Here is a 15,772-nt window from a genome sequence, read left to right as displayed (position 1 = left end):
AAAATAACCATGGCTATTTTTTTACTGGATAAATTCACCTTTACATCAAGAAAACAGTCAACCGCTTAATTCAAACTGGAAATCAAAATCTCTAAAAAGCTACCTCAATCACCATGAACTGATGGTAGCTGCCCCTGAGGGCTTTAAAACTTTCTATGTACTGTTAATCAATATATGTTTATCAGCTGGATAAAAGATAAGGCACAAGAGATAAAGGAATGACAAATTCATCTTCTGAAGGACATTTCAACATGTCACAATTAAAGTCTGAAACGCTGAGGAAAACAGCTTGATATGGAAAATCAGTTCTCCAAAGTCAACAATCTTGTAAAGGATCTTCACATGCTAAGAAATATACACTAGGCCAAATGAAGAGGCACGCCATCCATACATGAATAATAACCAGTTCAGGCAGTTTTACGTTGTTAACACAAGCCTATTCCCATTTGTGTTTCTTCGTATGATTTTCCCACTTCTGTCCACTCACTAAATGTGCAGTTATAATACCACCAATTGCACTCAGCTGTTGAGTTCTGCCACTATACATCCTACCCTCCTAACCCCCAGGAAAGGGAGAAAGACAGTGGTAAAACTTCCTCCATTTCATGGCTAACCACCTCAACCTCGTCTAACTTGATGGCTTCTTTTGTGACATACATGATCCCTTTAAGAATGTAAGTTCCAGATTCCTAACCTCCCTCCACGTCCCCCCAGGGGCATCCAAGAAGGCCTCTACTAAATGCTGGTACAGTCAGGTTCCAAGTGGGAGCAGTGAACAAGCTAAAGCAAAGAAGAGGGGCTGGGCTATCTCATAACTATAATTTCTTTCAGCTCAAAAAGAAAAAAAAATTATATCCATAACATATATATATATATGGTTTCTCTACATTCCCTTTGAAATAGGGAGTAACACATGGGTCTTCTCTTCACCTCTTTCCATCTTTGGTACCTCTAGCTCAACCCCAACCCCTCACTCCTGCAGCACAGGTTTACAAAAACATCCACAGCCACTGATGATTAACTACAGTGAAGCTCTGTACTCAGATTAGAACCTTAAAAAAAAAAAAAAAAAAAAGACACCACACACAAAAGTCCAATTCAGTCAAAATTTGCAGTAAAACAACACTAGTTTTGAAACCCTGGTACTATGACTTTTCCCTAGCATCTCCCATTCACTGAAGTTTGGTGGATGAAAAAAAAAAAAAAAAATTCAAAACCACATTTTAAATGTAAATTCCTAAGAATGTAAAACCTGTGATCTTAATGACAACACCATGTAACCTACACACCATAGCTAATAGTACACCTCCCCACAATAATCTTTATGTGCAATATATAAGAGAAAAAGATCTTTAGAACAATGAATGTAAATGAAGGAGACACCATAAAAAAATGGTGACCAAAAGATAGAGACTTAGTGACATGCTTCTTTGCAATTCCCTAGTTCAGAGGTTCTCGAACTTGTCTAAATATAACAATCATCTTGGGATTTAAAAAAAAAAAAACATCCAATGCCCAGGCCATACCTCAGACCAATTTAGTCATAATCTCTGGGGTCAGGTGACAAGGACCAGTACAGGTGATCCTTGAACATGAGTTTAAATGCACAGGTTCACTTATACAAATATTCCAATATACAATAAATACATTGGCAAATTTTTTGCAGATTCATGACAGTTTGAAGAAACTTATAAATGAACCACATAGCCTAGAAATATAAAAAAAAAAATTAAGGCTGTCTCATTAATACATAAAATATATGTCAATACTAGCCTATTTTACCATATACTAACATAAAATATATTATAAAAAGTTAAAATTTATCAAAACTTACAAACACAAACCACAGATCACATCATTCATAGTTGAGAGAAATGTAAACAAAGGTAAAGATGGGCCAGGCACAGTGGCCCACACCAGTAATCCAGCACTTTGGGAGGCTGAGGCTTGAGCTCAGGAGTTCAAAACCAGCCTGGGCAACATGGAGAAACCCTGTCTCTACAAAAAAAATAAATAATTAGCCGGGTGTGGTTACCCACACCTGTAGTCCCAGCTACTTGGGAGACTGAGGTGGGAGGATCACCTGAGGCTGGGAGGTTGAGGTTGCAGTGAGCCAAGATCATGCCACTGCACTTCAGTCTGGGCAATGGAGTGAGACCCGGTCTCAGAGAGAAAAAAAGAGAGGTGGAGTGTTAAATCAAAACTGCATAAAATTAACTGTAGCATATACTATACTACTGAGGTAATCTCTGAGCCACCTCCTCTTGCTGTAATGAGTTCAGGTGTTGCAGAGTGGCCACTTAAAATGTCATGTGACACTATCTCCAGAAGAGCAGTTCATCTCCCCCAATAAGTTGCGTATCATAGTACAAAAGGATCTCTCCCAGTTCTTATGCATATTTTGTTGTGGTTAGTGCCATATCACAAACTCTGAATAATGCCATAGGACCCACAAAGTGCCACTAGTGATGCTGGAAGTCATGACATTACAAGAAAGCTCCTAAGAAGCAAAAAGGAGTCATGACATTAAAAGAAAAATTGCTTGTTAGGTACTACAGACTCAAACCTGAAGCTGCAGCTGACGGTCATTTCAAGATGAATGAACACAGCTTAATTTATTGTATATAAAAAAATAGAGAGAGAGAAAAAGAAATTCATTAACTCAGCTCTGCAACTTTGCAAAGTAACTTTTTTCTTGTTTTGAAAACGCAGCTTTTATGTGGGAAAAGAATTGCTATAATAAAGGCATATTTATTATCCCTAAAATGATTTGAGAAAAAGCAAAGTAATTTCATGACAAAAAAGAAAGGTAAAGGATCTAAAGCTGAAGGATTTAATGCCAGCCAAGAATGGTTTGATAATTTTAGAAAGAGATTTGGCTTAAAAATGTCAAGATAACAGGAGAAGAGGCTTCTGCCATCCATCAGTCAGTAACCAAGTTCTCAGCTGCCATTAAGTAAATCACTGAGGAGAAGGGAAATCTGCCTGAATAGGTTTCTCATGTAGATGAAAGTGCCCTATTCTAGGAAAAGAAAAATTCACAAGGACATTTACTAGTAAGGAAGAGAAGCAAGCAAATCCTTCATAGTATTCATGACAGAGCCAATCAGGAAAACAATAAGAGAGATTGTGGATGCGGGGGGGCGGTGGGGGGGGTGGGGGGGTGGGGGAAGGGTTTCAAAATACAGATCTTAAAGAAATTCAAGAGCTAACAGACACCACACCAGAAGACTTAATAGAAAACAACTTGGTGGAGACGACTGCTTCCAAACCAGTGTCAAATGATGAGGGGAAAATACAGAAGAAGGAAAGCCAGAAAAGAAAATGACATTAGACAATCTGGTAGAAGGGTTCTGAGTATTAAAGACTGCTTTTGATTTCTTTTATGACAAGGACTCTTCTACATGGGCACTGAAACTAAAGCAAATGGTGAAAGCATTGGTACCACATAAATCATTTTTAGAGAACAGAAACAGCAAAAAAGTGAGAGCGAAATTATGATTTATTTCCATAAAGATACACCATGTGGGTCTGCTTCTCCTGCCTCCCCTTCCACCTCCTCTACTTCTTCTGCCTCTGCCACCCCTAAGACACAAAGACCAACTCCTCTTTTTCCTTCTCCTCAGCCTACTCAACATGAAAAACTTTGATGACCCACTTCCACTTGGTGAACATACATTTTCTCTTCCTTATTATTTTCTTAATAACATTTTTTCTCTAGTTTGATTTTAGAATACAGTATATAAAACATTTGCCGGTCACAGTGGCTCATGCCTATAATCCCAGCACTTTGGGAGGCCAAGGCAGACGGATCACGTGAGGTCAGGTTAACACGGTGAAGCCCAGTCTCTACTAAAAATACAAGAATTAGCCGAGTGTAGTGGTGTGCGCCTGTAATTGCAGCTATTTGGGAGGCTGAGGCAGGAGAATCACTTGAATCCGGGAGGTGGAGGTTGCAGTGAGCTGAGATCGCACCACTGCACTCCCTGGATACCACAGCAAGACTCTGTCTCAAAAAATAGTAAGAATAAAAAATAAAACATATAGCACATAAATATATGTTAATATGTAACACACATACAAAGTATGTGTTAATCAACTATTTATAATATCATTAAGGCAGTAGCAGGCTTTTAGTAGTTAAGTTTTGGGGGAGTCAAAAATTACATTCTGATTTTCAACTGCACAGGAGAGACTGGCACCCCTGCCCTCCACGTTGCTCAAGGGTCAAGTGTATTTGTTTAAGCTCTTCAGTAATCAGGTGATTTCAAAGTGGACAAATTTGGGAACCCATGCCCCTCTCCCACACTTAAAACTATACCTGGCATGGAGTTGATGCTCAATAACAACTTGTTACAATTACTCAAATATTAACTTATACAAAAAGTCAAGGATTACCAAAAGAGTTTGCCAGTCTAATGATGGCTGGGGGATGGTGAAGAGCAGGAGGAAAAAAAAAAAAAAATACTACGTATTTTTCTCTTTGCACTATAAATTTTTATATAAATGTTACGCTTACAGATTCAACACTTAAATGTCAGCTTAAGAGTAAAAATTTCTTGCCAGGCACAGTAGCTCATGCCTGTAATCCCAGCTCTTTGGGAGGCCGAAGTGGGCGGATCACAAGGTCAGGAGTTCAAGACCAGTCTGGCCAACATAGTGAAACCCCTTTTTAAAAAAAAAAAAAAAGAGTAAAATTTCTCATGAATTATCACACAAAAAACAAAAGTGAATCCCAGAATTTAAGAATCTTCTAGAGCTGTGGTTTTGTGGGTGTGTCTTATGTGTGGTGATTTTTTTATTGCTTTAGTCTACTTTTGAATGCCACTAGAGGCATCCAACAGTAAACAATTAAAGTAAGTATCTGCAAACAGTATACCAAGAAGCAGATTAAACAAAACAGATTGTACTGACTAAAGAATAAGAGGGTCATTAAGTCACATGACTTCAGAACCAAAACAAAAGCTGCTGGAAGGAGAGTATCCAGGAGCGCATTAGTGAGAAACACTTGCATCATCTAAGAGCAACTTAATTAGGATAGAAATCTTTAATGCCTCTTAGGTTCACCTGCTCTCTAAGACCTTCAAAGCAGGTATCATCAAACTTGGCTTCATACTGTAGTCACCTGGGAAGTTATTAAAACTTATGATACCCAGGCAAAACCAAGACTAATTAAAATTCTAGGATAACACAGGACATCAGTATTTTTTTAAGGCTTCCCAATGGATTCTAATGCGCAGGCAAAGGTAGGAATGATTGTTCTGAGGGATCACAACATTAAAATAACACTTTAAGGATTCTAGCTGGAAATTTGAACAACAAAAACCATTTTTAAAAGATTGCACTTTTTTCCCTATTACAAATAAGAATCTGTAACACTATCTGATTCAAAAATAATGAGTTAGGTCTGGCACAGTGGCTCATGCCTATAATCCCAACACTTAGGAAGCCCAAGGTGGACGATTGCTTGAGCCTAGGAGTTTGAGAACAGCCTAAGAAACATGGCAAAACCCATTTTCTACAAAAAATACAAAAATTAGCCGGGCATGGTGGTACACTCCTGTAGTCCCAGCTACTTAGGAGGCTGAGGCTGGAGGGTTGCTTGAGCCCAGGAGGTCAAGGTTGCAGTGAGCTATCAGCTCACCACTGCACTCCCACCTGAGTGACAAAGTGAGACCCTGACTTAAAAAAATAGTAATACATAACATCAGGTTAAAGAAGGAAATTCAGAATATAAGCTTCAACACACAAGGAATTCTATGTGGGTAAGACCATACACCATTCTGAAAATTCCATTTTATCTTGGCTTTACAGAAGTGAGAATAGCAATATAATATTTTACCATTAGGGAAGGATCCAACAGCAGCAGAAGGAACACCAGCATATATTCCATGAAAACCACCAGCCCTGTTAAATCCTTGAGGACTCTGCAGCCTGGTTTTAATGGTATCCAGAGGAAATAATATCAAGTCAACAGAAACACCTGCTACCCCACCAGCCTTTGAAAAAAAACAGGAGGGGAGAAAAAGAGAAAAAAAAAGTTAAAACAAAATAAGCTCTCTGCCACTTGGCAGCAAGGATAGGAAGAAGGCCGTCTTTTAAGCACATTTCTCATTCCTTTCAGTCCACAACTTCTGTGGCCTTCAACCTAAACCTAGAAGTTTTCCTCAGAAAATGGCTACATTTTCAAGTTGTAAATTTTATATTTTCTTTTTAAATCAATTTTTAATACAAAATTTTTTAAACAAAATTTAAATTCATTGTTAATATAGTACTCACACGGTTCAAAAAGCTAAAAATAATTTTTTTAAAAAGGCCAGATGTGGTAGCTCATGCCTCCCAGCACTATGGGAGGCAGAGGAGGGAGGATCACCTGAAACCAGGAGTTCGAGATCAGCCTATGCAATATAGTGAAACCTTATCACTACAAGAAATAAAAAATTAAGCTGGGCATTGTGGCACATGCCTATAGTTCCAGCTACTTGGGAGGCTAAGGAATAAGGATCACTTGAGTTCAAAGGTTCAGTGAGCTATGATCATGCCACTGCACTCCAGCATAGGCAACAGAGCAAGATCCTGTCTCCTAAAAATAAACAAACAGCCAACACAAACAAAAATAAACCTCAGAAAGGTAGAGTTCAAAGTTTCCTTCCAATCCTCTTCCTAATAACTCAGGTCACCACTTTTATTGGTTTCTTGTTGTATCCTTCCAAAGGTACTTTAAACATATATAAGCAAGTATGAACATATATTTTAGTTTGTTTCTTTTAAAAGATGATGTACAATATGCACTATTCTGCACTTTTTTTTATTTAACAATTTATCTTGATCTTTTCACATCAGACCAAAAGTTTTATTATTGCCTTAACTAATAAGCTGTGATCCGAATTGACTCCTTTGAGACTTGAATTTTGAAACAGCTTATGATCCCTGTGAATCTGGATGTGTTTTAAGAAACACACATCTAAGGATTCATACAGCATTCTCTCCACTTAAAATGTATTTGAAAATTCCTTGATAATTTTTAAATCAAAAATCAATTTTTTTAAGGAGCTAAATTACTAGAGGAAATTAAAGCCCAAACTAGTCATCTCCGAAGACAGATACCATGTTGCTTTGAAGAAGCTGTACTTTAAAAACTAATTCCTGCTAAACGGATTTTATGGGAAAAATTATTAAGAAATAACTCTGTACCTCATGATTATAATGAAACATATCTAGAATATTTTTAAACTGGTTACACCTTAGTCAAAGAAAACAGAAATTGAGAAAATACAAACACAAAGAGCATCAAAGCAAAGTTAATACATATGAATCCTTACACGTGTGATTATTAAAATACAGATCTAGATTCACAAGGATCATGAGTTGTTTCAAAATGCAGGTCTCAAAAAAGTCAATACAGATGCACTACTTATTAGTTAAAAAGACAAAAACATAACATTTGTTCTGATACAAAAAGATCACACAGATCTAAAGGCATCATTAAAGATGTGAGTCATCATCGGTTTACAGTAGGCAGACAGAAGCATTATAAAGAGGAAACTGTTTCCTACATACTAATTTTTTAACTGAATTGCTAGGTTTTGCTGTATTTTGAATTCTGAACCATGTGAATATACTACCTATTCAAAAAGTAAAAATACACACTTTTAAACTATAAACTTCATGACAAAGGAAAAAACAAAACAATCAGTATTATTCAAACATACAAGCCAACTTCAAGTTGATTGACTGTTCCATCCTTTGAGTTTACAAAAGTTCATGTGCTACAAAGCTTGGTACCTAGCAAATACCATCTGCTTTACTTACCACTCACCATAAAACCATCCCAGAAGTTAACTGGAAAAATGAAATACTTGAATAATAAATCCAATACCTATTTTCAAATTAATTAGCACAAGTTGTGAAAAATTAATTTACAATAGATAAAAGTACATTACTACAAGTTTAATACTATATGATCAGCCCAAAGACATGAAAGAAACCCAAAGACCCTAAAGTTCTACTCTGCAAATGACCTAAGAAGACATCCCCCAAAAGGGCACAGAGATGTGCCAGGAGAGAAACCAAGCAGTATCAAAAGAATATCCAATAATGTGGGATTTCTTTCTGGACATAAAGGTGGCCTTCCCTAAGTCATGGGAAAAAGTTCACAAGTAATGTAGAAAAGTAAAAAGGCCACTCTTCAAAACTCTTCTTACTTGTTTCAGGATTTTTATAAAATTCAGTTAAGTAGAGACGGGCATGGTGGTATGTGCCTGTAATCCCTGCTACCTGGGAGGCTGAGTCAGGAGTCTGAGATTACAGTGAGGTATGATTGTGCCCATGAACAGCCACCATGCTCCTGCCTGGGCAACACAGGGAGACCTCATCTGTATTAATAATTTGGTAAGCAAATATTTTGCCTGCCTCCTCATTTTCTCAAAATACAGAGAGAATAAAATCCTAGTGAGAATGTTTCATGTGACTAGATTATTTAAAAACATGCTGCACTTCACCTAATTTTCTCTTTAATCTTAGGATTCAGAGAAGTGCCATCTACTGCTAAATTTTAATCAATAAGTTAATTACTCTTTTAAAGTTGGCTACTTTACATATGTTGATTCTCTAACCCAAGCGTCCCAAAACTACGGCCCGCAGGCCTCGTGCAGCCCCCTGAGGCCATTTATCTGGCCCCCCACCGCACTTCAGGAAGGGGCACCTCTTTCATTGGTGGTCAGTGAGAGGAGCACAGTATGTGGCGGTCCTCCAACGGTCTGAGGGACAGTGAACTGGCCCCCTGTGTAAAAAGTTTGGGGATGCCTGCTCTAACTCTTCTTTCATCACAATTCTTATGTTCCCAGGAAAAAAAAGGACCAGATTCAATCTTCCTGTCTGGTAAAACATGTCTCAAGAATTACTAATCACTTCTATGGATTTCAAACTTCTATATAACTCAAATGTCGTTCAAATTCATGAGACAAAAAAAAAAATCAACTAACAAACTGAGGAATAAGAATATCTATATATTTAGCCACACAACCACGTATTTCAGATTTAGATAAAAACTTTAAGGAATGCCTATAATCTTATATCAGTATTGTTTTGTATGTAATAATGTACAAAATACATAAGCAATTAACAACCAAATTATAAAAACCTCTATCAAACTTTCATTCTTCAGCCTGAAAATTTTATTTTGTTATAATTATTTATCAGAAGGTTATCAGGCAAGTGATTAGATTCATAATTTATGGTAGCTAATACTGAAAAATTCTAACAACTAGCAAAAAATCCAAATAAATAGAACATAACCCAGATAACCAGCAAACCTTACTAGAGCACCACAATGTACTGAGATCTCAGTATCACATAGATAAAATACATGTCTCTACCTTAAGTTAAAAAATGTATGACATTCTAGGCTGCAGAGAGGAAGTGCCTTATTATTGCTCTGCAATTACTCTGAGAAGTGAAAGATCCTAATTACATGCTATAAAACTTTTTTTCTCAAAAGGAGGAGGGCACAACACCACAAAAAGACCATCACTGCTCCCCTCTAGGACAAAACTAAACCATCTGTGTAATGTAACTAAGCAAAGTCAACACAGGCCACTGGCCTAAATGACAGCTAAGAAGAACCAGCCATAATGAGAGAAGGTGCTCTCTTTCCGGGTCCACGAGGGGGGTGTAGTTTTAAGGGCAAGAATTTCCCAGTGCCATGCCCTCCACCCATCTCTCTCCATCTGGGAGATTGAAGGGTTTATGTTTGAATTTCGCCAGCGCAGGAAGAAACTAAGAGTCAATCACCCCAGCGGAAGTTTAAAGGAACTCTTTTCATTGGCCAGAGGAACTTGGGAAGGTAGGAATTTCTCCCAGGATAAATTCCCCTCCTCCTTCACCAGCACTGGATTTCCAGCTCTCCGGAATCCTCTCCCACATGGTGGGAGCTCCCTTTTCCCTCTGAGATTTTCCCCTCTGGAATCCCCTTCCACACGCTTCATGGAAGTCTCTCTCTTCTTTTTTCTCTACCTAAATAAAATCACCTTTCTGCAACACTTCTTGGTTCCAATATTTACTTTATGAGCATATTGTGCACCTGCAGTGGTTCCATCGCTTAGTCTTTAAGAGACTGGAGACCAAGAACCCACAGCATTCTCTCGGGGGAGCTGTCCCTCACCAGCACCCAAGAAAATACCCGGTTACAATAACATTAACATGCCTTCTCAAGGGAAACATTTCCCTGACTTGCTCGGTTTCCTCCACAATGAAGTGGCCACCCATGACGTGACCACCACCATCTTCCTCACTGCAGAGCTGCCACCTCTGCTTTCTGACATACTTGTCGCCTTCCCCACTTCTCATTCACTCTCCCTGCAGTGCTCGCTGCCTCTCTGTATTAATCATTTTCATAAAAATGCAAATTTCATCTTGCCACTCTCCAGCCTATAAATCTTCCAAACTTTCCAACAACACTGAGGATGAAGAAGAAAACCCTAGCACGGCCTTTAAGGTTCGGGAAGTTCCGGAGCTCCTCCAACTCCCAAAACTTACACTATGTGCCCTTTGCTCAGTCCTTTCTTGCCACCTGGATCTTTCCCTCTAAATCATCCAATCTTCCACATTTCAAGGACTTTGTACAGGTGCCCTCTAATCTCTACTTCAGGTTTAGAGTCTCTTGTTTCCAAGCACTGAACACAATTTTAATTACATAGTTTTGCCTCTAACCATTTGTTCAGTACCTGTCCAATTAAACCATAAGATCTGTATCTGTTTTGTTTACTAATATGTTCCCAGCACCAGCACATATTAATAGGAGGCACTCAATGGCTCTAAAAAGGGTTACTATTTCTATTTCAGAAGGCATTACAAATCAATCTTAAAAAGGTACATTTAATTTTTCTCAAAAATAGCAAAAGACAGGACTAGGCAATTCACAAAAGAAAAATATAAATGACTAACAAAAATATGAAATTATGCTTCCTCATCATTAGTTATCAAATAAAAACAAAATATTTCTGAATTAAATTGGAAAAAATTAAAAATATGAAGAACGGGTATGGGCACTATTGATGAAAACATTACCGTAATCTACTGGAGGACAATTTGGCAAAATGAACATTTTAAATTATCAAACTCTTTGATCCAGTTATTTTATTTATTTTTTATTTTTTTTAATTGTATTTTAGGTTTTGGGGTACATGTGAAGAACATGCAAGACTGTTGCATAGGTACACACATGGCAATGTGATTTGCTGCCTTCCTTCCCCTCACCTATATCTGTCATTTCTCCCCATGCTCTCTCTCTTCACCTCCCCACCCCTCGTCCCTCCCCCTTTTCCACCCAACGGACCCCAGTGTGTAGTGCTCCCCTCCCCGTGTCCATGTGTTCTCATTGTTCAACACCCGCCTATGAGTGAGAACATGTGGTGTTTGATTTTCTGCTCTTGTGTCAGTTTGCTGAGAATGATGGTTTCCATGTTCATCCATGTCCCTACAAAGGACACGAACTCATTGTTTTTGATGTCTGCGTAATATTCCATGGTGTATATGTACCACATTTTCCCTGTCCAGTCTATCATTGATGGGCATTTGGGTTGGTTCCAGGTCTTTGCCAGTTATTTTATTTCTAAGCGTTTCTTCCATAGAAATAAGTGCACAAATATACAAGAATGTCTACTACAGCATTTCTGTAATAGGAAAAAATTGAAAATGACCTAAAAATTCCTCCACTGGGGTCTTAAGTAAATTAAGTTATACCAAAATAATAAATTGCTACATAGCCTTTAAAATAACAGGTAGATCGGGTGCGGTGGCTCACGCCTGTAATTCCAGCACTTTGGGAGGCCAAGGCGGGTATTTCCCGAAGTCAGGAGTTTGAGACCAGCTTAACCAATATGGTGAAACTCTGTCTCTACTAAAAATACAAAAATTAGCCAGGTGTGGTGGTGGGCGCCTGTAATCCCAGCAACTCGGGAGGCTGAGGCAGGAGAATTGCTTGAACCCGGGAGCCGGAGGTTGCAGTGAGCCAAAATCATGCCACTGCACTTCAGCCTGGGTGACAGAACAAGAATCTGTCGTGGGGGTCAGGGAGAGAACAACAACAAGGTAGGCTGGGTACAGTGACTCATGTCTGTGGTCCCAGCTGCTGGAGGCTGAGGTAGGAGGCTCACTTGAGCCCAGGAGTTTGAGGTTGCAGTAAGCTACGATCACCCTACTGCACTGCACTCTAGCTTGGGCAACAGAGCAAGATCCTGTCTCTATTTAAAAAAAAAAAAAAAAAAGGGCCGGGCGCGGTGGCTCAAGCCTGTAATCCCAGCACTTTGGGAGGCCGAGGCAGGTGGATCACGAGGTCAAGAGATCGAGACCATCCTGGTCAACATGGTGAAACCCCGTCTCTACTAAAAATACAAAAAATTAGCTGGGCATGGTGGCCCGTGCCTGTAATCCCAGGTACTCAGGAGGCTGAGGCAGGAGAATTGCCTGAACCCAGGAAGCGGAGGTTGCAGTGAGCCGAGATCGAGCCATTGCACTCCAGCCTGGGTAACAAGAGCGAAACTCCATCTCAAAAAAAAAAAAAAAAAAAAAAATGAGGTCAACCCATACTTATTGGCACAGAAACATACATTATACTCTTAATCAAATTAGCTGTAAAACAATATATGCTATATAATTCCATCTTTTAAAATGTGTAGCTATTTGTATGTGTATAATTGGAAGTCTGGAAGCATAAATAGTAAATTGCTGGAAGTTGTTAATGCTTCTGTGGAAAGAGATTCAGGATGAAAAATGTTATTACTATCTTGTTAATTTTTCATTTGCTCAAGTTTATAATGAATATTACAAATATATAAAAGTTAAGCCATACAAAATTAATGCTTTCCTGGAAAAAACAAATCTCTAATTTCCTGGTTATATTTAATATATAGAAGCCATTCAGCAAATGGTAACTAAGAACCCTAAGCTACCTCCTCTGCAGCTTCATGTTGCACCCTCTATAGACCTTGGAGATCCAACCAAGCTGACTACTCAAATGTCTCAAACATGTCCTGAAACAATTTCTTTTTTGAGACAGAGTCTTGCTCATCACCCAGTCTGGAATGCAGCGGCGCAATCTCGGCTCACTGCAACCTCTGCCTCCCAGGTTCAAGCGAATCTCCTGCCTCAGCCTCCAGAGCAGCTGGGTCTACAGGCACATGCCACCATGCTCAGCTAATTTTTATATTTTTAGTAGAAATGGAGTTTCACTATGTTGGCCAGGCTGGTCTCAAACTCCTGATCTCAGGTGATCCATGCGCCTTGGCCTCCCAAAGTGCTGGGATTACATGCATGAGCCACTGTGCCCAGCCGTGTTCTGAAATTTCTCATTCCTGTGCTTCTGCTTAGGTTTTCCTCAGTCTAAAATGCCCTGCGTATCCTTGTCTCCTGCCTGCTGCACCCAGCAGAACACCATCGCCTCCACCCAATTACATATGCACATGTGTGCACATACATCCCTGCCAAAATCCTCTTCATTCTTAAAGCTGCAACCCAATGCCACATTCCTCATAAAGCCTTCCCCAATCTTCTAGTCAGAATTAAACGCTATGTCCTTGATGCTACCATATAATGTTTATATTTCACTTTTGGTACTAACCATCATGTCACACATTAAGATCCTCCAGAGTAGAAGCCAAATCAGTCAGTCACCTCTGTCTTCCTAAATATCTAACCCAGGGCATCTTATGTAGCAGGATTGCTAAAACAGAAATGTGGGGTGAGATAACACTTTGTAAAAAGATGAAATGTTCAGAAGAAATCTTGCAGTCAAGTACTGCTCGGTGGTCCCTGTCCTGGTCTGCCGCAGCACTCGTGACAACCAAAAGCCAGGGTTAGTTATCTGCTGCTAGTCTTCCCAGCATTCCCCAGCCATCCTGACCGCTTTGTGGAATATTCAGGGGGACTTCTCCAGAAATCTCTGCTTATGGTTACTTCCTAATGGAAAGAACTGTGATGTTCGGTTTTGTTTAATGAGGCTAATCTCAAGGATACAGTAATAATGGTTCTAGAATCTGACTTGATTATTCTTCTATTTCTCCAGGAATTCTTTCAAATTAAATACTGCCTAACAACACAGCTTTGGCATCAAACAGCTCTGACTTCAATCTCAACTTGGTCTTTATATTATTAGTCTGTTGTCACACGGCTAAGAAGAAATACCCGAGACTGAGTTATGTATAAAGAAAAGAGGTTTCGTTGACTCACAGTTCTGCATTGCTGGGAAGGCCTTAGGAAACTTACAATCATGGCAGAAGGTAAAGGAGAAGCAGGCACCTTCTTCACAGGCCAGCAGGACAAAGTGAGTGCAAGCAGGGGAAATGCCAGACACTTATAAAACTGTAAGATCTCATGAGACTCACTATCACAAGAACAGCATGAAGGAAACTGCCCCCATGATCCAGTTATGTCCAACTTTTGGTCCCATCCTTGACACATGGGGATTATGGGGATTATAATTCAAGATGAGATTTTGGGTGGGGACACAGCCAAATCGTATCAGTTTTCTTAGGAAAACTATTTAATCTAAGTCTGCATTTCTTGACACAAGAAACAGAGAAAAGAGTACCTATATGTCAGAGTTTTTCAGAGTTAAATAACATTAAATAAGAACTAAACACAATTAGATGAACCTGTTTTGGTTAGCAAAATGCCTGGCCCTTAATCAATTTTCAATGAACAGGAACTATTATATTTAGAATTATGTTACCATAAATATCCTTCAAAGTTTGCTGGTACCAATACTGACATGCAAATACTAAAAACCATGCAAAAGCCTAAAGAGTACTTTACCAAAGACTGAAGATTACATTCCTGTATTCAACTCAACTGACAAATTCATATATTAAAATCTGTAAGTTCAAGTTTTTCAGTAGCAATAACGAATTAAAAGCTCTTCTCAAATTCTGCTCTCTGGACAAGAATCCCCAGTGAACTGACTCAACAGAAAGCAAATCATGTGATGCATAACAGAACATTCAGCATCAACTTCAAAAATTTAAGAGAAATAATAGTGTTCAAATTGCTTTATGATTCCTGTACTTGAGTTTATATATAATTTTTTAAAAGTAGAATATAAAATTGTACCCATGTAACTATAGCTATAAAAAACGTTGCATAAGCACTTTTAAAGTGCCCAGTAAATAGTTAAGTTTTACCACCACTTGGAATTACATAATTAAGTTTTGTTTAACATCTGCCTCCTACTAAACTCAAAATCCATGAAGGTGGAGGATCACATTTTTGAGGCATTTAACCCCAAACAAAAGAGCAAAGGCCAACAACTATACCTGGTTAAGCGTGTAAAAGAAACCTGATTTGGGGAGGTGAGATAACTATGGATGTAACTTTTCTCTTTCCTTTATTTGGAATTGAATTAATATTACTTGAATTTTGTCTATGTTAAAAAAATTAATAAAGCGACCTTCAACATGTAGTAGTAGGGTTTGGAAGTGGTAACAAAAGCACACTAATGAGTCATTTACAGCTAAATTATCAAATACTAAAATTTTCCACATACACCTTTCTTAAAGAAAAATGAGAAAAGAAAGGTACTCCCATCTTTGGGTACTAGAGATGCACAGAAAAAATGCCTCACAGTGATGGTTCTCATCTGCGGTTCTTGTATGATTGGTGGTCTACAAGCAATGCTTTGCATGCTCCACTGGCTGAGCAAAATTTAGAATATACTTGTGATTAGGTAATTTCTTGCTCAACACAAAAGCAAGCAAAAAGAGAAGACTTGCTCACTCTG

At 38.7% G+C, this 15,772-nt stretch overlaps 1 protein-coding gene across 5 annotated transcripts in view; it reads right to left on the bottom strand.

Annotated features, from left to right (window-relative positions):
• SLC25A26 (solute carrier family 25 member 26) overlaps positions 1–15,772 on the bottom strand; it is a 176,091-nt gene that overhangs the window by 154,609 nt on the left and 5,710 nt on the right. For 4 of the 5 annotated variants that reach the window (XM_003940207.3, XM_074404521.1, XM_074404523.1 and 1 more), the window contains exon 2: positions 5,843–5,999. The exons of the other annotated variant lie outside the window; for it this stretch is intronic. In XM_003940207.3, coding sequence (XP_003940256.1) covers positions 5,843–5,999 — 157 coding nt within the window. The remainder of the gene's footprint in view (positions 1–5,842; positions 6,000–15,772) is intronic. 5 annotated transcript variants of the gene reach the window in all.

This window comes from Saimiri boliviensis, chromosome 8 (assembly GCF_048565385.1).
Source record: "Saimiri boliviensis isolate mSaiBol1 chromosome 8, mSaiBol1.pri, whole genome shotgun sequence".
Classification (NCBI taxonomy): domain Eukaryota; kingdom Metazoa; phylum Chordata; class Mammalia; order Primates; family Cebidae; genus Saimiri; species Saimiri boliviensis.
Note: the sequence above shows the minus strand (reverse complement) of the source record. Positions and strands in the feature narration are given on the sequence as shown.